The following is a 26,727-nucleotide window of genomic DNA, read 5'->3' on the forward strand; positions in this document are numbered from 1 at the left end:
TACAGAAAAGTGGGAAAAAACTCTGTAAGGCAGCACTGGAGGTCCTGAGAATTAAATTAGTTTGAATCCCTAGTCTTGTTATTACTGTTTCCTGTTCTTTCTCCAAAGCACTATCCAAATCTTCTTAACACTGTAGTGAGCCTAGGAAAACATTTTTACCTCCTTGATCTCTCTTTCTAGTAGTTGAGAACTAACGAAAACTTCTCAAATAAGATACAATGCTGTGTGCTTTTAGTTTTTTTGTTTGGTTGGTTATGTTCTTTATGTCTGAGCAGTTCCCTTTTGATTGCATATGTGGATTGTGGAGAAAAAGGTGCATAAAAAAGAGTTTCCCTAAAATTCTGCCTTTGACCAATAAGGACCAATATAAAGACATCAAGGCATCCTGTCCTGATGGATGTGAGCCGCTGTTTGGAATCTCCCTGTCCATAGAAACACTGCCTTCTGTGATAGCAGTTTGTTTTCTGAAAGAAAGCTCCACGAGTTCACTATGCCCTTGTGCCATTAAGCCCTACATTTCTTCCTGTTACCCACACCTGCTGGATTGTATAGGCACTCTCTAAATAATATGCAAATAAACTCAACAAGAAAGCTTCAAAAACTTTCCTTCTTGTAGACTGTAAGGGCTTTTTGGGAGGGAGTTAGGTGTGGGAGAAGCTGAATAACCTTTTTGGCTAATGTTATTTATTAAGTACACCAAACAATATCTATCTACTGATAAATTCTCTTCAAAACTCTGATCTCTGCTGTTGAGAAACTTCCTAAGTGGCATGCCCAGTGTCCTGCTGTGGCTGGGGAAGCAGTGCACATTTTTAAAATGACCTTACCTCGCAGAGCAAGTCTTCCATGAAGGCAAACTTCACTTGTAATTATTGGTTTGCAAATGGCTTGGCAATGTGTTCATGAAGTGCAAACTCTGATTGCCAATTATGATAACATGTTTTCATTAGTCTACAAGAAAAAAAAAAAAAAAAAAGGTAATTAAACCATTGCGCTGTATGTATGCAGTGGAAAAATGTGAACTTCTTTTGTTATAGGATAGAAAACGAAGCTGGTATATGTTTTTCACCTGAAGTATACAGAAGTTCAGAATATGCTTGCAATGTTCTTGTAAACTGTCCAACAAATAAGGAGTAAATGTACAGTTTATAACTAATCATCAACTTCCTGGTAGATTAATAGTTCATACTAAGAACTATGTGTTAATGCTCAGTCATGTTTCTATTTTTCTGGTTGAATGTGGTTTGATAAATGAGCTTAAAATCCAAATGCTCAGGTTTTATTATGGTTTCAATGATTATATTTTTTTCTATTTGCTGTAATTAAGCCAAACGTTTTTACAGAGTGGGCTAACATTTATATTATCTTAAAATTCAAAGTCTGAAAAATCTAACAGAAAGAGATAGTGAAAGGTACAAATGAGGGATAACATATGTTCAAAGCTGAGATAAAATATGGGGGGAAAAAGCCTCCAGAAGAGATGCATCTTGAAGGAAGGATGCTGCTAAAGAAGGAAACTGGGGGAAAAAAAATGGGATAGTAACCCAAAACTCTGCCTTCAATATGCTGAATTAAGGGAAGGGATGCTAAACGTTCTCAGATGTTTTTCATGCATTCTTAGCAGGCAGTTAGGGAACAGGTTCCCTGTTAGTTTAGGTATTGGACTAGTACCTGGGAGAGAAGAATTCTTTCCTCATTTCTGCTTGTCATCTTCTGGGATAGTTGGGGCAGGTTGCAGTATGTATTGAGGCTTCATTTTCCTCGTCTCCTGCATGTAGTCAGTGATACTGCCTTTCATTTTGAAAACTGAGATACAAGAGAGATGGGGATGGAGGGAGTCAATACAGATAGCACTTAGGTTTTCCGGTGAAAGATGCATGTTTGTGTTTTAATGGAGAAATGAGGTTTAAGTATTGATGGTATGAACTTCCTGATATTAATGCTGAAACAAATAGTTTGGAGGAACTGCTTATATGGTCTGGCTGTCCTGCTCCCCATAACAGGGGTTTTCTGTAACACTATGTTTAACTGTTTGTTTTTTTTTCTATGTTTTGCTTGTTTGGTATATTTAGCCCATTCAGTCCTATTGACTTGAAGAAAGATTCCTCTGCTCTCAGTGTCTCTAAATCTCAAGGAAGATATGGGTCAACGCCACCACCTCAGCCAAAACTCCCCTCCCAACACCCACTACTAAAACAGGGAAACAGTAATACCGACAAAACTCAGGTTGCACTGACACATACAGCCAATGGAGTAGTAGCACAAGACCAGGTGGAACGTGAGGACAGGATACTTGACCGAGATTCTACTGTGTCCATCCTGGTTTCAGACAATTCAGTCAACAGCAGCTTGGTAAATGGAGAAAGAGTAAGCACATCCAGAGATTCACTGGAAACTACAACTTCCTATGAAGGATCAGTACTTAACAGCTGCTACAGGACTCCAAGCAGTGATACACTGCTCCCCCCTGACAATGAAATTAATACTAACGTGGAGGAAGAACTGAATGAGGAAATCGTCAAACAAGACCAACCTGCAGAAACAAAGGTAAAGAGAGAAGTTGTTAAGTTTTGGGTTTTTTTTTCTTCTTGCAATATTGCTATTTTGTGTATATTTTCCAGATTTCTATTTACAAAAAGAAGTTTTGTAGAGCAAATCAGCTGAAAATCAATCTGATGAGTTTTCCTCTACTACCTTTATTAAAAAGAGGATATTTAAAAGGAATCAACAAACTTGTCTGAAACTACAAAAGGAGATCTGAAAGCCTGACTATCCAGTGGCAATTCAGTGATATGGTTCTGAAGTGAGCTAGCAAACAGAAAGAAAATGTGATATGGCACAATTTTCTTGGTTTATGCAATGCCACCAAAACTATTTTGATGTTTCAAATGTGTTCATGGTGAGTTTAAAGGAAAAAAAATGAAAGATGTGCAGAAATTTATTTTTTCATTCCTTCTTTATCAGGTGAGGGATCTGAGGGTACCAAAAAAAAAGAAAAAGAGAAACAAACTGAACCTGAAATATGTGTACAATTATGTGTACATGTTTAGCACTGTGCATCAGCTATGCTAAACTGTGAGGAAGATATAGTAGCATACGTGAAACAGAATTTCATATGTAGTAAATTACAGCAACAGCACTTCTGGCAGAACTGCTGTGTGGATCCTCATCTTGGATGTAGTTGTCAAGTCAAATATGGAAAGGCAGTTGCAATATGGTAGCTATTAGTAGACATGAAGTTCAGAAAATATGAAATATATGCCTCGTTATCAAGAGCTGTGACATGGTGAATTTGAGCCTCTTCATAAGGAAAGTTTAAAATAATTAAGGGAAATAAGTGGGCGGAAGAAAGTCTGTCTTGGAAAAATTAATTGCTGAGAAAATTATGTGTATTTCCTTTTCTAAAAGTTTGATTTTGCAGTTTACCTTCTCATACTGAAGTAGTCATGGCCAACTGGTATAATCAATAGTTTCAGCCCATCTTTGCTTTGTGAGTCACTGCAGGGGGCTGGGCTAGCACTCTCCATGCCCTCCTCTTCAACACACAGCCAAAGGGGTGAGTGGATGGTCAGAAACCATTTTGTGTTACTGAGCACTGCTAAAGCTGTTCCCCAGTAGCAGGTGTACACTTGCATCAGCTAACTACAAAACTTCAAAGCGATTCTGGAGCTGGAAATACAGGACTTCATAGATTCTGATAGTGTTTCTGTCTGTGTCTTCACAGAATCATGGAGTGGTTTGCTTTAGAAGGGATTTTTAAAGACCATATAGTTCCAATCAGTTCAGCCATGGGCACAGTTATCTTCCATTTAGATTGAGTTGTTCAGAGTTCTATCCAATCTGGCCTTTAACATTTCAAGGGATGGGGCATCCACAACCTCTCTAGGCAATCTATTCTAGTGTATTCTATTCTAGCAAAGAATTTCTTCCTAATATTTAGTCTAAACCTACCCTCTTAGTTTAAAAAGATTACACTTTGTGCTATTGATATACTTTCTGATAAAGAATCCCTCCCCATCTTTCCTTTAAGTCCTTTTTAAGTATTGGAAGACCACTACAAGGACTCTCTGAGGCCTTCTCTTCTCCAGGCTAAATAATTCCAGCTCTCTTCTTCACCAGAGAGATGCTACATATCACCTTTGTGGCCCTTCTCTAGACTTCCTCCAACAGATCTATGACTGTCTTATGCTAGAGGCCCCAGACCTCAATACAACACTCCTGATGGAGTTTCATGAGAGCAGACTAGAGGAAAAGAATCGCATTCCTTGACTTGCTGACCACACTTCTTTAGATGCAACCCAGAACATGACCAGCTTTCTGGTCCATCAATGCACATTGCTAGTTCTTATTCATTTTTTCATCTATCACTGTACCAAAGTCCTCCTCATGACTGCTATCGATCCACTAATTGTCCAGTCTGTATTCATGTTTGGGATTCCTCCAACCAAAGTGCATAACTTTGCACTTGGCCTTGTTGAACTTCATGAGGTTTGCATGGATCTACCTCTGAAACATGTCCAGATATCTCTGGATGGCATCCCTTCCCTCCATTATGTCAGCTGCACCACTCAGCTTAGTGTCATCTGTAAACTTGATGATTACATTCAGTCTCACTGTCCATGTCACTGACAAGGATGTTTGATAATAATACCAGTCCCAAAACAGACTCATGAGGGAAACCACTTATCATTGGTCTCCACCTGGGCATCAAACCATTGCCTGTGATTCTTTGGATGTGACCATCCAGCCAGTTCCTTACCGACTGATTGGTTCATCTGTCAAATCTATGCCTCTCTGTTATATAGATGAGAATGTTGTGCATGACAGTGCCAAATGCTTTGCACAAGTCCAGGTAAATGATGTTGCTTGCTCTTATTTTTACCCACCAGTGCTGTAACTCTATTGTAGAAAGCCTCCATGTTTGTCAATCACTATTTGCCCCTGGTGAAGCTTTGTTGGCTTTCACCAGTCACCTCACATAGCATAGTTTCCAGAAGGTTCTGCTTCACGATCTGTTTCTTACACAGCTACATTGGTGTTTTCATTCACAAAAGAACACCATCTCTCCAAGCCCTTGCATATAACTAACTAGAGACCCTGCATGTACACATGGAGGGTAATTTCATTAACTAGGAAAGATGGATCTCATGTATTACATGATAAAATATAATGGGTCCTGCCAAGAAGGTGCTGATATGTAGGTAATTGTTTTGTTGATTTGTTTTGAGGATTTCTTTGATAGTAATGTATAAACATTGTTTTCTATCTAAATGTAATTCCAGTGTCAATCCAGTGTGCCTTTAACCTGCCATACCTTACTTTATGTTTCCATCTTCTGTTCAGCAATGTGTGCTTCCCCCTGTCTGTGCCAATAAAAGTGCTGAATGCTAGACTGGCAATGCTAAGCCTGCATCCAAGTTACACAGGAAGGTGCTGGCAGGATTCTCCAGGAAAAGGCAGAAATGGGAAGCAGTTGTATCATCAAATCCAGGAAGGAAATGGGACAAAGCTTTGAGAAAATGTGACTGGGAGCAATCTCATTTTAATGTCTTTGGCCTGTTGAGTGGCTAATATATGTTATCTGGCTTGTAGACCAAGATCCAAACTGCGAGGTGTGTTACAACTCCTACTAGATGTACTTGTTGTTGGTGCTAGAAGGATGAAAAACAAAATAGAATAAGACCATGTGAGTTAACTCTTAAGACAGATATTGGAGTACAGTGCATTGGAGAACTGAATCTGTAAAAACTGAATTGGATGACAGCAGTTTCTGAGATACAAGCATCTTCTTTAGTAACATTAAGAGTCACATCTACCATGGATTGATCTAAGGGCTATGCTTTACATAATAAAACACTGATTTAGATTAGGGTAGTGCATTCTATAGACTGAAATCATCCCTGTCAAAGTAGCTGTTGCCGTGCCATCTGGATGGTGTGGAACAGGAGAGGCCTGACAGAGCCTTAAGCTGTTACTGTGAGTCAGCAGTTTGTAGATTCTGCTGAGCACTCTCATGCACTTGTATAACATTCATGTTGAAATTTTGTTGTGGTGCTGTGCAGAAACAGGAGTTGGATTTCATGACCCTTTTGGGTCCCTTCCAACTTAGGGTTGTCTGTGTTTTTATTAGTCTGCTGCTGGAAAGGGTGAATTAAACTGTGCAGAACCCAAGCAGCAAATGGTTTTTAGACCTAAAAAAGAAAATTTATTTTAAGTAAACATTACAATGAGTAACATTACTCATCAGTTTTCCACCCCACCTCCTTGTCACTGAAGTCAGATTCTTACATGTTCTGGAAAAATTTAAACAACTAAATTTTATTTTTCTTATTTACTCTATTAGATAGTCTGAAAGTCACAAGCCACAAATACCGCAAGGAAGAAGACAATTAAAACTTAACTTTTCTGCCTTGCAGCAGAAGCACCTTCTGTCATATATGTTTTTTTTTCCTCTAAAATGCGGAGGATGAAGAGTACAAGAACATCCCAATCAATTAGTTTCCTGGAAAACATCTTGTGAGAAATCTGCTGCTGAACTTAATTGCAGGCAAGAAGACAAATGCTTATGTGTTTGTTGTGAGGTTTGGTAGTAGGATATTTCATGTGTGCTACAGGTGGAGAAGAATCCGTTGCACATCTATAATAAAATAATTACCAGATGTTTCCTTATAATAGCCATGCAGGGCACTCCGGTGTTTCAGAGTGAATATCATGTATTTCTAAAAGCAAGGTGAAATTTTGATTCAAATGGAATGAAACTTTCCTGCTAATTTAACTTTCTGCTAAGATATACTTAACTGTTGCAATGCTAGATGAAGAGAGAAAGTGGAAAATCCCAGTTTTACAGTTTTGCATTCTTCCTTAGCAGAATTAAATCATGAACAAAGCTGTGTATCTTTAGCACATAATGTTAACATTCAGAAGTATCCTTTAGGGTCACTAGGATCTTCACTGTTTTTCATTGTTGCTGGGCAAGAAACTCTCCAATTACTCGCGTAATGAATTGTTGCATGGAGTTAATGTGGCAGAAGGTGGTGGTAGCATTCAGTGGGTCATGCATAATTGAGTGGTTACCTCAATTTCAGAAACTAACTTGAGATTAAATTAAATCTTAAATTCTCTTGGGCATTTACATTTATATTCCTAATACTTACAGAACAAAGTTTCAGATCAATATGCAATCATGCCACAAATTGTTTTTGGAAAAGGAAAAGCTCCCTTTGTTACTGTAGACCAAACTCAGTATTTAAGTCAAAACAAAAATCCCACAATGTAGATTAAATTGCATTTGCCTGTATTTTAAATCTCTCACTTTGTCTGTATTCCTTAATATATTACTGCAATGTTCTTGAGTCAAGAGCTATGATAAGGTAAGAGTAAGCCATACTGTATCACTGTCATGTTGGTAGGTATAGTTTTCTTGATGGGCAGATGGTTCTTGTTTGGTTTGGGTAATATGTTATGATCGTATTGGAATTTTCTTTATATGAAGTCTGCTTTAAATTAGTGTGATTTGTCCAAAATTAGGAGAGTGGAAAAACAATGTTAGGAGGAAACATAAACACAGATCAAAGAGTTTGCATCCTCAATTGCATTTTACATACTTCATCTTAACTTCAAAGCTCAGGTTGGGGTTAAGAATTATTTACTTTTATAGAATCATAGAATGGTTTGGGTTGGAAGGGACCTTAAAGACCATCTAGTTCCAACCCTCTGCTGTAGACAGGGCCCTTTCTGCTAGATCAGGCTGCTCAGGGTTGCATTTAAACTAACCTTCAACACTTCCAAGGATGAAGCATCCACAGTTTTAGTTTCTGAAGCATCCATAGTAGCACAATGGTACAAAGAATGCAGTGCTTTGTGCTGAAGAGTACGCAGTAAAATCAAGGTGAAATATGTAGTTTAAACATGCGATCTAAAGATACAGATTTGGAGTCCTGCCTGCATGGACCTAGTTAAATATTTGGAATGGAAAGTATGGTTTGCTAGAAATTATTAATATTGAAATACTTTAGTTAATAAATGGTTCAACCAGAAAAAATAAATAAATAAATAAAAATGTCTGTTTCAGGTCATTAGGGAAGCTACTTTAAAGATATGTAAGTAAAAATTCTCTAAAATTGCATTTTTCAAGGGTTAGTATCTACAGGTCAAGTAGGACTGACATTTCAGTTTCTCTGCAACTATTAGAAAGCATAGAGAAGTTCTAGTTATCTTTAGCTCTCTTGTTTGGAAAATAGTAGTACAATAATTAAAATTAATGTTCTAAATAAAAGCTGAGTTGGCATTTTTGACATGGTTGCATTCTGTTTTGGAATGGAATTCAGGTACTCAGTCTTACCTCTCATTTCTAATGTTATGATCAACAATTGAAACCTTATTTCTAAAGTGAATGGTCTCTATCACTCTAGCTGTTCCTGATTGGTTTAGTATGTTGAGTTGCCTTGTTTTATGGGCTGTAATGGATCCCCCAAGCCACTGAGAAGTTGTGCTTAAAATAATGGAGTATGTATCCAGGTATACGTCGTGTTTTTTGCCTTCTGTGTTTTATTAACTGCAGGGTACCCAATATAAATGCTAAAAAGCGTAAAGAAATATCCATTCTTTTCATTTCTAGTATCTTATTATCTTGCTTATGAGAAGAGGTGCACGCATTTATGGTTATGTACTGTGAAAATAAAGCTTAACTTGAAACAGAACAAAAATTCCCTTTCTCTATTAATGATTGCATCAGATTTGAAACATCAGTTCTTTAGGCAAGCACTGAAGCTTGTAGCAGATTAATATTAACGTGTTTTTTATGCCTGTTTTTTCTAAAGTTTCTTCTTCTAAGACTTTTTTTTTTTTTCTCCAGTCGTCTCTATGAACTTTTTCAAGACTGTTTTGTTGAACGGCTCTAATAACCAACAGCTCTGAGTCATTCTCACCACTGCAAGATATTATTCAGGATTTATGTACCGAATTATGTTTCTGCTCTTCAGAATAGCCTCATGCAGATCTGCAGACCCTGTTCCTCTTCTCCTTCTCTGCGTGCCCTGAGCCTGTGGCTGTGCCCCCTCCAAGTAGGGTGTGGGTGCTGAAGCTGGGGGCAGACATGCAACATGGGTTTTTCATGTCATTCCACGTGGCTCAGTAGTGAGTCTTTCCTTCATATGGGAAGACCTGAAACCTATATATCTGAACCTGTTTCACCCCTTGTGTTTGGGACAAGCAGGTGCCAGTTCCATCAAAAAAAGTTCAAGAGATGGATGTCACTATCAACAAAATGGCCTGAGACTTTTTATTTCCAGCAGGAAGGAAGCAAGAGTGACCTCACGTAAACCAGATGCTTTCTTTTAGATAGGGTACCAGGAAGATAGGGATGTGAGAGTAAGAAAAGTGAAAAAGATGGAGCTAGAAGTAGAAAACAGTTGGGAGTTCTTGTAAAATGTGGGCAGATATTGAGGTGATATAGTGGGAAACTGAGGACTACCCTAAAAAACCAAACCACTAGCAATCAACTTTTGCACTATTCTTGCACCGATCTAACCCCATATGTGGATGTTCCTATGCTGGAATAAGAGCATGCCACTGTGATTAAAAGATAACTCATCCTTGGTGGATTTTTTTTTCCCCCACAAAGACAAGTACTAACTGTAGAAAGGAGACCAAAGCTCTAGAATTAGAAAGATGGAGCATAGTGAAAGAGCAGGGGATTTGCCTTGGCTGAGGGGTGAGAGGGAGATTTTCCCTCTCCTGTTTAGTTCGAGTAATATTCTGAGAACTGTAGATGGGTTCTGTAGCAGTGCTTCAGGGAGGTGGGGACTTGCGGCAAACAAACAAACAAAAAAACAAAGAAAAATTGAAGAATAAAATCTGAAATGTATTTGAAAAGGAACAAGTAGCCTCCACATTTTTATGCCTCTGGCAAGACTGTATGTGAGATTCTTTGTTAATGACTGCACTAAACAGCATGCTGGGGCTGTAACAGCTAATCCTTCAGCTCTCGGCAATGTCTCTTGACAGCACTTAAAATGCTGTTCTGTAGGTTACTGTGGTTGCTATGCTGATTGAAACAGATTTAATGAACTGCTTTGAAGTCTCTACTGAAAGCCTGTATTTAGGGAGGGGACTTGCTTTGTAGCAGTGTGACTGTTAGCACTGAAGATCGGAATTGTAAAGTATTCATATCTGGAAGACCTGCTGAATACTGAAAGGGGAAAGAATACATGGTACATGAAAGCTCTGTTCTTTACTGCTCACTTTTTGGCAGTATGTACAACTATATGTACATGCAGATATTCATCTTGCAGAAAGCAGTAGGCAGTTTTAAATCAGAAATCTATCAGAAATCTCTATTTATTTTAATGGAAGGTTTCCAAAATTTGTTTACAAGATTCCTACTTTCCCATAAGCTCCATTTGGACATAGATTACCACTTCCTTAGGACTCAGATGTCATTAAATGTCAATACTTTGCAGCACAAAACTAAACCTGGAAGGAAATCTTATAATGGAAGAGCTATTTTGTTGAATATGACACTTTTGAGTATGAGACTTTTATTTAGTATTTTGGAAGGGTGCACTTTAAAGGTTTTGAAATAGTGCATAATTTTATATTCTAACATATTAAATTTAAGGTTGAAATTTGAATAAATGCTTTAAGTTTTACATTTGGCAAAAGAACCAAAAATATGTGGTTTTTTTGGTGTAGAAAGACTTTAAAGTGAAAAATTCCTTAAGAAACAGAACTTAACTAACTTAATAGAAAGAGCTGTGGAGGGAATATTCTAATAGCAGTCAGTCGTGGATAAGCAGTGATTGTATTGATGAACATAACACATTTTTTATGATATTTTGCAATGGTTCTGTTATGCAAAGAACAGCCAGTTCAAAAAAATTTCAAAACGGGGGCGAGGTAGAACACCAACTAATTCCATCTGTTACATTTTACTCTGTAAATGAGTTCTTCCAGCACTGAAAGGTTGATAGTACTTGGTTACCAGGCTGGAGCTGAGCTGTTCTGTAGGGATTTGGGGCTTTGGCAAAGATTCCTATACAAACGGAGAAATATTAAATGGGTTAGTCTTTGGCTTTTGCTCCGTAGTTTTACTGATTTCTTTCTTTTAATCCTCCTCTGACTTTTCATTTTGCTGATTAAATTGGCAGAAAGCTTCTATTTTCCAAAATAGGGTGACAAATGCTAAATGTGAAAGTTGATTTTCAGGTGCTTTTTGGACTCTGAGGTCATTGTGTATCTTTTTAATATTTTGGGGTTTTTTTTGTTTTTTTTTTCCCTCCTAATTTATTGCTATGTTTTCTCTAGTATTTGAAGATTTCTTCTTCTTCTCCCTTAGGAGACAGATGAAGAGAAACGTCACAAAATTGCCAGCGAACTTCTGCAAACAGAAAAAGCCTATGTTAGCCGACTTGGCCTCTTAGATCAAGTACGTTTCTCTCGAATTTGCTTTTCTTTTCATTCTTTTAGTTCATTAAAATGGCTGTGTGCATGTGTAAATTATGGAAAGGAGGTTGTACGTTTTTCATATGTCACTGACCTTTAACGTTAGTCATTTGTGGTTGCTGAAAAACTACACTCACTCATTTGTTGGCTTCTCTTGAGTTGGACAAGAGGTTATCATTTTTTAGTACTGAAGTTGCCTGCGTACCAGCAAATTAAGTCTTTTGGACTTGAGCCACATGAACAGCATATCTCTTTGGTGCTAAAGAACCTATGAAGATGCCCATTCTAAACCATACATGCCCTATTTTCCCATTATACATTTAGATCAGATCCTGTTAAAGTGAACAAAAATTACTTCTCCCACAAGAGAAGAGTTCTTATGCCCTGTAGAATCAAACTGATAGTTCTTAAATTTGAAAATCTGTAGTTCTTCATATTCTTTTCTTATTTACTTTTCACAGCACGCCTACATCCATTTTATCTGAGTAGTTACAGCTATGCATTGTCTTACTTCATGATATTTTTCTTGGATATCATTGTTTAAACTTCTCAGTTCCAATGCATAAGTCTTGTACATATTGCTGAGGAATAAAATAAGAAGCTTTGACTGATAGAATAATCATTTGGATTCCTTGGGGAATCTAAGTAATTGTCCTTAAGAGTAGTGAGAGGAAAAAAAAAATCTGATTTGATTGGGAAAAAAAACAATAAACAATATTTAATTTATAGTTTTTACTGACAAGTAATCATAAAATCATAGAAACACAGAATGGTTTGGGTTGAAAAGGGCCACAATGATCATCCAGTTCCAGCCCCCTGCTATGTGCAGGGTCGCTAACCACAAGATCAGGCTGCCCAGAGCCACATCCAGCCTGGCCTTGAATGCCTCCAGGGATGGGGCATCCACAGCCTCCTTGGGCAACCTGTGCCAGTGCATCATCACCCTCTGTGTGAAAAACTTCCTCCTAATCTCTAACCTAAACCTCCCGTCTCATTTTAAAACCATTCCCCCTGTAATATACAAGTATTGTCCTTGATTCAGTCGTGCATAGATTACTCTATGACTGTTTTCCAAATATTAGCTGGATAGAGTTCTGAAAATGGTTTCAAGCACAGATGCCCAACTAATGATAGTGTGAGGAAATCAGAAGATTGTGGCTGTTATGCTTCTAAATTGGGTTGAAAAGTATGTAACCTTTATAGTCTTTGAATGAATTTATCCAAATTTTCTAACTGTTCTCTCAGAGATGAAGCAAAATGAGTATATTTTAAAGTATAAATGAAATTGTGAGACATGGACTGTGTGAGACATAGCTCCCCATGAGCATGTGATGTGTGTTAAGAGTTACACGTCTCATTTTGTAGCTACAATTCAGGTAACGCAACTGATGAGGAAATAATGGTTTTCTTTTTTTAACTTTAGAGACTACAGTAATATTAAAGTCTTTTGCACTTTAAATGGTATAGTTTGTGTAGTCTGTTATAGTCTGTCAGTTACTTGAATTTTTAAAGGATAAGGGGCTACGGCATACAGACTGTTGGGCTAATGGTAATCTGAAATCATGCTCGCTTAAGAGAATGGAAAACATGACTGGAGAACTGGGAAAGCTGAGAATATCTAACTGTTAAAACAGACAGGATATTAGAATCAGACTAGAATGGCGGTGCTTCAGTTTGGCTTTCCTTATGTCTGCTCAGCCTACAGCTCAAAAGAAGAAAGTTAGGTGTAACGGGAGGAGTAGCTTTTAACTTCTGGGAAAGGAAACAATTTCTGTGATTATCTGCCTGTGCTATTGAAACATTAGTCTTGTCCTGATTGGAGTAGGAAAGAGAGGAAGGGTCTTCATCCAGTGATAACAGATAAAAGGCTAATAGGTTTGGGGCTCTTTTTCTGCATTGCAGGTATTTTACTCCAGACTCCTTGAAGAAGCCAACAGAGGTTCTTTTCCAGCTGAAGTGATTAACAAAATCTTTTCTAATATTTCATCAATAAATGCCTTCCACAGTAAATTTTTACTTCCAGAACTTGAGAAGAGAATGCAAGAATGGTAAGAGATGATTCACTGATTAGTAATTTAATAAAACAACGTCTGTAGAAACTGTTGCAGGGTTGAGGTAGGGAAGATGCTTTCATAATTAAGTGCTCCAATCCCAGGAAACACTGTGGGTAGGAGAACATCTGCTCCTCTACTCTTCAGGGTCTGTCTCAGCAGAGGACTTTCATCATTAGCCCAAACTAAGTCATCTATCTTACCGAAGCCAGTGAGATTACTCATTATTAAATGCCATGCTGAACTGGGGGTTCAAACTAAAATTGTGCAACCCGATGAATTCATTGCATATAATAAAAAAATTGAGACAAGGTGGATGTATTTGTTTTGTGCTGCCCTTGCAGAACAGAAATAGGAATAGAATAGTTCAGTTGCAAGGGACCTTCAAAGATGTAGTCCAACTGCCTGACCACTTCAGGGCTAACCAGACATTACAGTATACTGTTAAGGGTGTTATCTGAATGTCTCTTGAATGCTGACAGTCAAGGGACATCAACCATCTCACCAGGGAGCCTCTTCTGGTGTTTTGACCAATTTTTCCAATTGGAACCACACCTGTTGCAGCTCAGTGTGGTTTCCTTGCATTCTGTCATTGGTCTCCAGCACAGTAATCTTTCTTATTATTGGTTTCAGTAGTAAAATGGAATACTCATTAATTTGTGTTTGGGGTTTTAATTTCAAACAGAAAAGTAAGTCAAGAACATTTGCAGCAAGGAAGATGTGTTAATATAGTCCCTAATGTACTCATCTACTATTGTATAGTATCTTTCTCCTTCCTTAGTGTATGGGATTTTGGAGATACTAAAATATGGCCATATATTTCTGGTCTATCTTATGAAATTGTTAAAAACCATCTTTAAAGTAGGAGTAGTTACCATGCACAAACTGTGGTAGCCCTGAACAGTCCGTAATACATGAAAGTAAATAAAACATGAGTATCATGATATACAACAAAGTTTAAGACTTTTCTTATGTTCCTTGCAGAATAACAAAACAAATCTTCAAAACAAATTCTCTTCATCTGAACAACTGAAAAAATTTTAACAGAAATAGATTGCATAATCAGGAGATGTAGAGTTGAACTTATAATATGCTTAAAAAGCAGCATATACTACATTTTGTCAGTATGTATCTGAAATTAATTTTAGGATGAACTCTCAAGATCTTGCTCTGGATTCAGCACAGAAAATGGATCACGCTAGCTTTGCATAACGCTAAGTTGCATTCTAATTATGCATATGTAATTATATAGCTTTAATGGTTTAATAGAATTTTTGCAGGTGAGCTACAACTACTGGTGCAAAACTACTAAGTTGCATTGTAAGCAGCTGCTTGGAAAAAACCTCTTTGCTATGTGTGAGGAAGGTTATTTAAATGCCCTAAAAACATTATGTTTTTGGGAGAAGATGGAAGAAATAGTGTGGCTTAAGGAAATGATTTTTGATCATTGTTGAAATTGCTTTGAAATTGCTTTTCCCAGCAGTTCTCTTAACTATTGATAGAAATACTGAAGTATTGGTACTTGTATGCACTACTTCTGTTTAAAATTACCATAAAAAATCCAACACCTCCCCCGAGATTTGGTTGTTTTCAAACACTTAAAGTAAAAATCACAGAATCTCAGCAGTTGGAAGAGACCTCAATGTAGAGCTCTTGAAATTGGGAAATAAAGCAGAAGCAGATTCTTTTTCTGGAATAAAAGGCCGTGTGTGTCTAAACTTATCCAGTGGAAATGAAGCTGTTGGTAATGGCATATTGAATGAGCTAAGCAACAGCTGGAGCTGAATATCTCTCTTACAACATATGGCTAAAAAACAGTGCAATATATTTCCCATGAAAAGAGCAAAACAGAGCATAATAACAATTCCAAGTCAAAATACGAATCTGAATCTTTTTTAAATGTACCCAAGCAAGTCCAATAGCAAGTACCTGTGAAGAATATAAAAACACAATGTGATATCGTCTGGATTTTTGGGTTTTTTTTGGAGGACAAACTATTCAACACAGTGTTTTAGACTGTAGTATTCTTTGGCAATTTCAGAACTGACCTATTGATGTGATTTTTGCTTTAATTTGGAACTACAACTTTCAGTTCCACTTGGTTGTCTACTAGCTTGTATATTGTAATCACCATGGCTGCATTTATTTTTACAGACCTTTGCTTTACTTCCTCGGTCAGAAAGTCTCAACTATTTAATCCTAGAGTTTTTTACAATGCCTAGGTGAATAGCACTGTGGTCTGATAACACCAAAATAGGAAGTGTTTCTGTATCTGCAGACAATGTGAAATCCTATTTCTTGAGCTTGCCAGTGTTTGCTGTTCAAGTAACTTTCCCTTCTGAACAGCTTTTGGAACAATGGTGTATCAGAGTAGGGTGCCAGTGTAATTGCAGAAGGTTGCTTCTCTTCAGGCCACTACAGAGTGCTGATTTTTGACTTTATTGAATCATAGAACCATTAAAGTTGGAAAAGACCTCTAATATCATCTAGTCCAACCCCAACCCATGCTGGCTAGCCATGTCAGGAATGGTGACTCCTCCACCTCTCTGGGCAGACTGTCACAGTGCCTCACCACTCCTTCTGAAAAGAAATCATTCTTAATATCCAACCTGAACATCTCCTGGTACAAGTTGAGGCCATTATCACTAGTTCCCTGGGAGAAGAGACCCCACCTTGCTACAATCTCTTTTCAGGTGGTTGTACAGACGTTCAGAGTCATAGAAATACAGAATGACTTGGGTTGAAAGGGACCTTGAAGATCATCCGTCCTTAAAGTTGCAACCCAGCTGCCATAGGCAGGGCTGCCACTCACTAAATCAAGTCCAACCTACTACTGAACTCCAGAGAGAATGGATTTCTGAATGAGTGTTTGAAAACAAAATATGAAACACGTTTTATATTGCAGTTCTGAAAGATGCATGTGTGCTGCTATGCTTTCTGTGTGCACAGAGTACAGTTTCTCTGTGCCTGTCTGTCAGTTAGTTTCTGTACTATTCTGATTTGTTTTAAGATGCTCTCAGTAATTGGGAATAATGTGGGAAATATACCACAAAAGTCTGGAATCCCAGCTATTCTCACTACTCCATCGATTTTATCAGATAAATAATAATCTTTTTGAAGTTGTAAATGCATGTATTTATACAGAGCACTGGAGGGAAGCCCTGTAGTATGGATTTGGTCCTCAAACAAAGCCACAGGTTTTTACTGAGGGTACAGTATATCCACAGAAGTATAGGATGAAATAGTACTTTGGAGGAACTGCAGGTAAAATAATTTAGGTTGTGTTTTGTAAAGAAAGTGTCTCAGGCTTTCCATTACAAATAGCTTTCCATTTTTCAGTGATCTACTTGGTCTGTAATGCTCACACATCACCAAAGAGAATGCAGAAACTCTTTCCATGTTAATTCAGCTCCTTTTTAACAGTTGTGTTGAAACTCTACCCAAGGTGATTCCAACAAGGATTCTTTGTTAAACGCTTGAAACTTTTTGATAACTGTGTGTGACTTTCTTCTTTTCTATCTGCTCTGAGGTTCTACTTTCTTACTCTGCAGGTCTACCACCCCTAGAATTGGCGATATTCTGCAGAAGTTAGCTCCTTTTCTTAAGATGTATGGAGAGTACGTAAAGAATTTTGATAACGCAATGGAATTGGTAAAAACGTGGACTGAACGATCACCTCAATTCAAATTCATCATTCAGGATATTCAGGTAATGGGGAGAATAATGTAGAGCTGCAAGTAGCACTAGCATATATAAAGATGTTTGGGATTTTAGGAGAAAAAAAAGAATAAAGTGGAAAATTACAGAATCCTCTAGAAGGAAGGGTTTCTTTTCTCCACTTCATGCTGCAGTTTTTCTTCTCTCTTCACATATGCATAAATACCCACATAAATCCAAACTTTCCACTGCATCACAGAGAACCAGTGCGTAAAGGTTGAAACATGGAAAGACTGAATACATTTTTTTTTTTGTCATAGATACTGAGAGTAAATAGTTTTAGGATAAAATCGTGCATCAGTGCAGCTTTGGATCCTCGTGCTGAATCTGCAGGTGTTCTGTTGGCTTGCACCAGTGCTGATATGCAGAACACTTTGCTTTGGAAGTAGGTCTGAAATACAAAACGCTGAGCCGTAAAAAGTAAAAGGAGTCTTGACGGCAACATACTGCTCTTCTCAAAGAGCGCGTTTCCTATGCTGTAGTGCTCCCTGTAGGTTTTGCTGTGAAATGCAGGTATGTATCTTCGTCCTGAGGACCCAACATTGAGAAATACTGCAAGATATTTCTGCTTACATTTTGTTGCAATATAGGGAATCTTGATTCCAAATGAAGGCAGGCAGTTATGTGTATTTTAATGTAATCTTTTCATTACACCTAAGCTTATGGAAAAGGGTGTGCATTTTAAATACATCCCCAGGAAGTATGAAGAAAACTCACAGAAAGCATTCTCTCCTCAGAGAGAAAAAAGACCCTTTTATTGCTCATTTAGGAGACTTTTTCTAACATACGATCCTGACCTGTTCATATGAACTCGGTGCTCTTTGTCTTATTCTCAGAGTTATTACAAAATGAATGTTAAAATACAGTGAAGTTGGGGAGTGTTTTTTTGGTAGGGCTTCCCTTTATAAATTCTACTGAATATTTAGGATATTACTTTTACAATTACATTTAGGAAAGAACTTTGTTTTGTTAAAGTAGATTTTGTAATATTTTTTTTTTTCAGAAGGTCTGCCATACATGTTTCTAGAATAAATTATTTGTCTTATCTATTATAATTTTTGTTTTACTAAATACCTGTAAATTAGGTTTTTTTTGCTTACTACACTGAAATATGTTTACAATTTTTTAGAAGGAAAAAGTGTGTGGAAGTTTGACATTACAACATCACATGCTAGAGCCTGTACAACGCATTCCACGCTATGAGATGCTTCTAAAGGACTACCTAAGGAAATTGCCTCAGGACTCCCTAGACTGGAAAGATGCTGAAAGTAAATATCTTCTAGTCAATAAAATAGCGGTAATAAGATTGTAGTAAGGGGATACTGTAAATTAAAACCATTTTTAGGGGGAAAAAAGGTGATAACAAAAACACTGCAAAAAGAATTTATTCAGTGAAACAGTAGGATTGAAAAAATATTTGAAAATCAGATGAAATTAGTGTAGAAACTGTAAATCCTTTAGTCATTCTAATGGAGTATGTTAGTTTTGCTTTAGTTTTGGAATTGTGCTCAAGTTTTTTGTTTGCTTGTTTGCTTCTACTCATCAGATTATTATTTTTTTATGCACATGTATTTTATTTTATTTGGAAAGAAAAAGAGGAAGATTTAGGCTCTGTTTTGTTTTTAAACTCTTACAGGGAAAAAGAAAAATCAATTTTCAATGTTTTTCCTCTCTGTATTTCATTATTAGTACGATTATCATAAATGTTAGTAATATGAGGTGTCTGAACTAAAAAAATCACACTATTGTGTGACATTCTGGAGTGCTTTGTGAAAAGAGGTGAGAGAACCATGACTGTTCCTATCTCGAAAGTGTGATTCTAAGTATTGAAGCTCACCTTGAGGTAATCTACAATGATTCTCTTCTGATCTTTCCTAGTGATTATTTCAATTTGGTTGCTAAATTTCTTGTGTTGTCCACTTTACCTTTGTTAGTTATTATTGATATTGCAATGAATTTATCGCAGTGTGTAATTTATGTAAAAAGTACAACAGTTTCTGTGCAATAGAAATACACGTGGAAATGCAGCTTTTTTGTTTTGCTTTTCTTTTTCTTTTACGTAGAATCTCTGGAAATTATATCCACTGCAGCAAGCCACTCAAATAGTGCAATAAGGAAAATGGTAAATTATTTTTGTTTTACTGTTCATCTTTTAAAACACTGTATTTGAATACTTAGGATTAGGATGTGATATTAACATTTGCCCTAAATGGGAAAGAATTACTTTCCAGTGTCCAAGTGATTGCTTCTACTCACCATATTTGTATGGTTCCTGGGGATGATAAACAAGATTTGACAGTGCACCTAACCTGCAAGTTCCAGGTTGAAGTATCTTGGACTCTTAACCTTGTTGCATCTGTTTCTGTTGGTGGAAAAATAATGTTTGTAGAAAGTAGTTACTGTCTCCCTGCTGTTATCAGACCATCATGCTAGGTATACTTCATTAAGTGTTCTGAAAGACTTGATTAGTATTCTGAAGTTTTGGACAGTAAATTATGGTATATATACCAGCATTTTTAAAGACTATCATAACATTTCTTAAAGCTGTATCAACCTGATTAATCAGTCATCACCGTTGACTCTATATAGCAGCAGTATATGTATATAAATATTTATATACTTTAAAAATCTTTTTACAAAGCTGACATTCTCCAGACTTACACAGGCTCCTGGCATTTCTTTTAAAATGCATTATGATCGGTGCTATTAATTAATAAGCTTCATAATTGTGTTTTCCACGAATAGGAGAATCTAAAGAAATTGTTAGAGATATATGAGATGCTGGGAGAAGAGGAAGACATTGTGAACCCTTCAAATGAACTGATAAAAGAAGGACAGATCCTTAAACTTGCTGCTCGCAATACATCTGCTCAAGAACGGCACCTTTTCCTAGTGAGTATCATGCTGCCTTTTTGCAAGGGTGGCTGTATGTTTTTCTAGACTTGAAAGAAATACTAAAGAGAGAAGCAAATTCTCTTCCAGATGATTGAGTAACCTTTCCTCTAATGATATTTGAGCCTGACCAAACCCTGTACTGCTCATAGGAGGGCATGAGAACACTGTTCAGACCAGTGAACCAGCACCCAACAACTCATAGAATCATAGAATTACCCAGGTTGGAAAAGACCTTGAAGATCATCAAGTCCAACCGCAGCCTAACCATAGTGCCCTAAACTACCTGAGGGTAGCTTAACTGCTTTAAACTACTATGGGTTTAACTACCCATTGTTAAATAAATATCTGCCCATCTTAAGTACAGGTTCAACCCACTGTTTTTCTGTTTTAATATAAATAAATAAATGAATTTTGTTACTTACGTACAGTAACTGTATTATATAGTTTATATGCAGCCCGTGACAATCCCTCTTCACTCAGTAAACCAAAAGGTTGGACACTTGTGTTCAATAGCATGGGAACTATGTAGTTCTCATAAAACAAAAATGTAGACGCTTGGGATTTCAGTCCTAATAATAGATTCTGTGCCTTGGTCCTCATATAAGCCTCATGGTCCTGTGGAAACTTGTTGTTATGACAGTTCATCCTCTTGACAGGAGCTTGTTTCTTCTCTTAGGAATAACAGACTACAGCAGTGTGCCTTTAAGCCTCCCTTGGAAAAGGTGTAATGTAGTTCATTGCTTAACAAAAGGGGTGAGAAGTTCAACAGGGATTTGAGTATCTCTTTTTTAAAAATACAGAGAAAATGTGAGGAATTCTAAATCCCATAAAAATATTAGAAAAAAAGATGTTTTGCATTACAGTTTTGGTCTTTGCATGTATCAGCTAAGCAGAAATGAACCTGCTTTCCACCTATTTAGTTCAGCTTTGTGATATAGTCCAATTCTCAGTAGGAACTACCTGTTTTCTGTGTTTTTGTTAATGTAAAGCCATGTATTTATTTTTCTCCCCAGTTTAACAATATGTTGCTCTACTGCGTCCCCAAATTCAGCTTGGTAGGATCAAAGTTCTCAGTTCGAACCAGAGTTGGCATAGACGGTATGAAGATTATAGAAACTCATAATGAAGAATACCCACACACTTTTCAAGTGTCTGGAAAAGAGCGAACGCTGGAGTTGCAGGCCAGGTAAGAGAAGTCCTTTGCCTTTTTTATGGAGGATTAAGTTTATGCATAGATTTGGAGGAAGATATAGTTTTTCATCTTAATGGCAGTGTTTTGAAAATAACGTAGGCCGCAAAAAGCATCAATTGTCATTCTAAGAATCTCTTGGAGTGGAAGATGCATCTACAGCATATAGTATGTTGCCTTTCCTTGTTGAAATATCCAAGACAGTTGTGAGTGAGCTGCCTGGAAAGTTGAGATCAGTGTATGCAAAGGAGATATGTCTGGCTTCATCAAGAGTTTTCAGACACTGAGTATTAATCTGGGCAGTGCTGCAGCCTCTGGTTCCTAAACTACCTTGGTACAAATGGGTCAGTTCAACTCAGGGCTCATCCACCCAACAAAACTCCCTGGTGGGGTTATATCCCCAGAACAAAGTTCTCTACAGTGGTTGATGGGTACCTACTTTCCTCCACTACTCAGATCTGTTTTCAGTTTATTTTTCTCTGATTCCAGAGATCAGTCTCATCCTGAAAGACAAGTTTTTTTAGTTCTTCGGTCCCTTCCTTCCAATTGCACTCTTCTAAATGGCACTCTTAGACTCTTTATTGTTAGTTCTCAAATCTCTTTCTTTCTGGGTTACCCTTCTGTTGCTTCTTTTTGCATTGCCAAGACTAAATTTTCCCTGTCTGCGCTACCTCAAGTAAAGTAGAGCCATTTAACATCCACATAGCCTGTTGGAGCTTCTTTAAGATCTTATTCATAGTAATCAGGATGTAACTGCAACTTGATATCTGTGTTGGATACAGTTCTGTGTCTCCACCATATATTTGGGGACAGACTATAGCTTGCTATCAAATCAAAAATTGCAAGATATTTTTCTTTATGGCAAAATACTTAAGAGTAACAGTCCTGTTGATGTATTTCAAAGAGAAATCTATCATACAAGGTTGGAGTTTAATATATTACCTCTATCTAATTTGTCACGTCTGTATGTTTTACCTGTACTTCCTGTTAAGTCATCTGTAGTCCATCCAAACATGTAAAAAGGAAAAGTCAGCGAACTGGTTCATAATGTTGAAGAGTTTTCCTTTTATTTCAATTGGATACTTTTATTGCCAGTGCAAAAAAAATTGAAACAAAGCAACAAAAGCATTAAGAAAATTACTTTTAAGGATGAAAATCTGGTAGATGGATGTACAGGAGAAACATGTGTTGGTGTGAACTTAGTAGTGCATGAAAAGAGAGAACAAAATGTACCTACACCTAAATATTTAGCATTTTCCTTTTTTCCTTTCCATCCTGATCTTCAAAACAAAAGAAGTAATCAGCAATGGGAATACTACTACTCATGGGTTGTTCTGTTTGTTCATTTTAGTTGAACAGTTAATGAGCAGCGTTGTCTTACTTTGAATTAATGAAAATTAATTCAGATTCTTGGTTTTGCAGGAAGTTGCTGATAGTGAAATAATGTTTTCTGAACTAGTTTTGGACTAACGTGTCAAATATTTCTTTTAGTTCTGAACAAGACAAGGAAGAATGGATAAAGGTAAACCTTTCTACGTTCTTTCTTTTTTTTTTTTTTTTTAAATGTTTTTTCACTATGGCAATCAAAAAGCAATATTCATATTTTCTGGCTGTAGTTTCCCTCTACTAATCAATAAATGGTCAGAATGCAGGCTGTCCATTCAAAGTGTAGTGCATTTGAGGAGTTTTTCCATTGTTTTTCCCTAGGCACTTCAGAATACCATAGAAGCTTTTCAGCAGAGGAATGAAACTTTCAGAAATGCTATTGCTAAGGAATATGAAGACATGCCCGTCGAGGTTTCTGTGAGTTGCTTTTATTTCCTTTGTAACCCTATTAGTACCCATTTTGTTCTTCAATAGTTGGAAAAGAAATAATCAGAAGCAGCTTTGTTTTCCGACTAATCATCCTTAGAGCAAAAAAAGTACAAAGTAGTCGTTTTGCTGGTAATTGTTTTTCTCCATAATGCCAAATCTTATAAATGAGTCTTTTTTTATTTTTCCCCTTGAAATGCATAACAGAGTATCCTTTCATTCGTGCATAATCGTTTCTGACTGTGTTCTTTGTTATTTCTTGTATGGATTTCAAAATCAATTTAGAACTGTGTTTTGCCATTTCCTTTCCAGAGGAAGAGAATGATTATTTTCTCTATTAAGATTTCTGTACAACTGGTTTATTTTATCCTCCCATCCTTCCCCTACCTTCTTCAGAACGCTGAGCTTGGGAAGAGAGCACCAAGGTGGATCCGAGACAATGAAGTAACCATGTGCATGAAATGCAAGGAGCCCTTCAATGCACTGACAAGAAGGCGGCACCACTGCCGAGCATGTGGACATGTAAGTACAAAACTGATGCAGGTGAGCTTGGAAATAGCTCTGAGCACACTTCTGGTGGCTGTCTGTTATACTGCAGTTTGTTACTGTGCTTGTGACTGAGAGGAGAATCTGAGTAGCACCACAAAGGATCTTCTGTCCAAATTAGTTGGCATAGCAAATTGGAAAGTAATTTGCAGCAGAGGTAACGTGCATTTGTGGAAAACATCCAAAGTATGAACTGTTCTGTTATTGCTGAGTGGCCTGCACTGATCTCAACAGGTTGAAGACTGTTGAAATAACATAAACCTTCATTACCTCTATCAGCACTGGCTGCCTCCTATTCCCATTTTGCTACCACCTCTCTCTTATTTGCAAGCAGACCACGAAGAGGTGTTGTTAAAACATTTTCTTTGGGTAGTCTTGGAGCTTTTACCAGCTGATTTCACGGTTCGATTCTGTGAACATGCCTGAAGCATAAGAGGAGGATAAGGTGGGAAGAAGAGAATATTACTGCCATTTTCCATATGTGAGGCTGCAATAACACGTCACTTTAAAATAATTAAACAACAGTGGTATGACTTAAGAGTTTTCAGAAGTTAATAAAAGAAGAGCAAACATCCTGTGCTTGCTTTCTTTTTCTTGCCAGTCGGCAGCTGTTCCTTTGTCCAGCAGATGGTAGTGCAAGCCCAGATTTCATTTTTTGATACAGGCTGTCTTGTATGGCTTCTTTCTAAATTTCATATGTGATGTGAAGGCTTATGGCATTCACAGCTCTGCTGTTGTTCTTTGCTGAACAATAGAGACTTATTCAGAAGCTTCAGTTGTCATCTGTTTTATTGCTTCCCAGATTGTTCTATCTTAAAACTCCTCCATAAATCTGAAGATCGCACCTTTACTCTTACTTCCCTTTTGGAGTTTGGACTCTTATTTGAGTTCTGTCACATTTCCTTCCATTTTAGTCTTAAGATACATTTCTATTGGGAATTATTTTGGGTCAGTGAGTATGTCTTTCCAGCAGTGAATAACTGGAAACAGAAACAAGTGTTCTCTATGGATACTGGTTGAGGGTAGTTATCTAGGTTACTACTACACATCCTTGGCTCTTCACAAAATTTTTTTCAGGTCTTTGGGTTGTTCAAATCCACTCATCTGCCTTACTTTACTGAAATGACTCTACTCACTGTTTTATGCAGGGCGTCTTTTTCAGCTGAAAGAACATTCCTATATGAAAATACTTCTAATGAAAAATCTTCCTTCAGATCTTCTTGCATTTCAATTTTCTTAAATATTTCTTAGAAAGAAATATCAGCAGTATAGCATTTACTTATGAATTTACTTATTATTACTTATTCCTTATGAACAGATTCTGAAACTGTAAGTTCAGTGTTTTTAGCAAGTTAAAAATTAGACATTTCTGGTGTCTTTTAATTAATTTTTTTTTCTTTCTAAAAGTTATGCTTTTCTGGGCTTATGTGGAAAACATAATGGTGACTGTACCTTTTCAGGTTGAACTGTAAAGAAAATGGGAGACTCTCTTCCTACAGCATAGCTTGTCCTGTATTCTAATTCTATTCCTATATTTAGTTTATATGTATATTTGAAAGACTAATGGGATTTTGTACAGAGTTGTAATGTAAATAGTGAAGAACACTTCTAGTTAAGAATCAGTGGCACAAATTTGGATGTTATTTTCAATTAAACTATTAATGACATAATAGCCATTATCTTTCTTTTTCTTCATAATTGAACAATACATTGCTATTAGATATGATCATATTAACTTCTAATTAAATTGTTTTCATGAAATTTTATAAATACTTACAATTTATACGTCTGCTTATCTTTTTTTGTTGTTTGTTTCTAAGGTGGTTTGCTGGAAATGTTCTGATTATAAGGCACATCTTGAATACGATGGCAATAAATTGAATAAAGTTTGTAAGGACTGCTATCATGTTATAATTGGTTGTACTGATAGCGAGGAAAAGAAGAAGAAAGGCATCTTGGAGGTATGTCATGTAAAAAATATCACATGTGCATAACTGCAAGCAGTTTTGACTCATCAATAAATGAGAAATGGTAGGATTCCTGTGGGACTTTTTTGTGTTTGAGGAAAATAAGGGACACGTGGATCAAATTCATCTCATCCAATGGATTATGCGTTTCACCATTCATCTGTCACAATACTGCTACAGGACTCCATTAGCACATTAAATAGTCAAGAGACTGCTGTTTCTTGTTGTGGTGGCTTTTTAAGGTAGCTGAGGAAACAACAGTCTGCATGCTGTTGTAATGAAGTGATTAACTACCCTGGGTGGGAAAGAAATAGAGCTAAGGAAGTATTAGCATGTAGTCATTTTGTGTTCTTCCTATTCTTCTCAGCATCAACATTTAACCTAAGAAGCGTGTCATTCTGCCCTCTGATTCTGAACAATTCACCTAATGTTAGGTCTAGAATTAAGGCTTGCTTTCTTATGTTATCCGTAGAATGCATTTACATTAGATCTTGTCATAGTATTTTGTTGCTGAAATAGAATGGTTGTCCTATTGGATAGTCAGTAGCATTTCAGTGCCTTGCATGATGTTACCTTAGAATTAAAACCTTATTGTGGATACTAAGATACAGAGAAAGGGTAGCAGTAGGAGGAAAAATATTTAGCCATCTAGAAGTGTGGAATCCAGAATTACTGGTGAAAGAAGGAACAGATTACATGTGCATTAGAGTGCACGTTTTGTGACCATATGTATGTAATACTGACATAATCTCCCTATGTAGTTCATTACTTGCTCAAGCTCTTTTGCAGATATTATCCAAGATGTGCTATGACTAGTGGTGTATTTCAGCCTTTCTGTTCTGTGGGTTTTAGTCTTTATTAATGAAAATTTACCTTCATTTTAATGCTTTATACTATCCTAGATTGAATCTGCTGAAGTCTCTGGAAATAGTGTCATATGTAGCTTCCTTCAATACATGGAAAAATCAAAGCCCTGGCAGAAAGCGTGGTGTGTTATACCTAAACAGGAAGCTGTTGTCCTCTATATGTATGGTGCTCCACAGGTAAGCAAAGAGGAAATAGAAAAGCTTTTAATAAATATTGACATTGACATCTGAGGAAGAGAATT

At 36.9% G+C, this 26,727-nt stretch overlaps 1 protein-coding gene across 8 annotated transcripts in view; it reads left to right on the forward strand.

Annotated features, from left to right (window-relative positions):
* The window catches only part of FGD4 (FYVE, RhoGEF and PH domain containing 4), a 107,669-nt gene that overhangs the window by 75,034 nt on the left and 5,908 nt on the right, over positions 1 to 26,727 (forward strand). For all 8 annotated transcript variants that reach the window (XM_015866274.2, XM_032445548.1, XM_015866302.2 and 5 more), the window contains 13 exons: positions 2,073 to 2,547; positions 11,336 to 11,425; positions 13,345 to 13,490; positions 17,045 to 17,201; positions 18,340 to 18,478; positions 19,274 to 19,332; positions 19,956 to 20,102; positions 21,119 to 21,291; positions 22,786 to 22,816; positions 23,002 to 23,097; positions 23,503 to 23,628; positions 25,473 to 25,613; positions 26,522 to 26,662. In XM_015866274.2, coding sequence (XP_015721760.1) covers positions 2,073 to 2,547; positions 11,336 to 11,425; positions 13,345 to 13,490; positions 17,045 to 17,201; positions 18,340 to 18,478; positions 19,274 to 19,332; positions 19,956 to 20,102; positions 21,119 to 21,291; positions 22,786 to 22,816; positions 23,002 to 23,097; positions 23,503 to 23,628; positions 25,473 to 25,613; positions 26,522 to 26,662 — 1,921 coding nt within the window. The remainder of the gene's footprint in view (positions 1 to 2,072; positions 2,548 to 11,335; positions 11,426 to 13,344; positions 13,491 to 17,044; positions 17,202 to 18,339; positions 18,479 to 19,273; positions 19,333 to 19,955; positions 20,103 to 21,118; positions 21,292 to 22,785; positions 22,817 to 23,001; positions 23,098 to 23,502; positions 23,629 to 25,472; positions 25,614 to 26,521; positions 26,663 to 26,727) is intronic.

Source organism: Coturnix japonica, chromosome 1 (genome assembly GCF_001577835.2).
Source record: "Coturnix japonica isolate 7356 chromosome 1, Coturnix japonica 2.1, whole genome shotgun sequence".
NCBI lineage: Eukaryota > Metazoa > Chordata > Aves > Galliformes > Phasianidae > Coturnix > Coturnix japonica.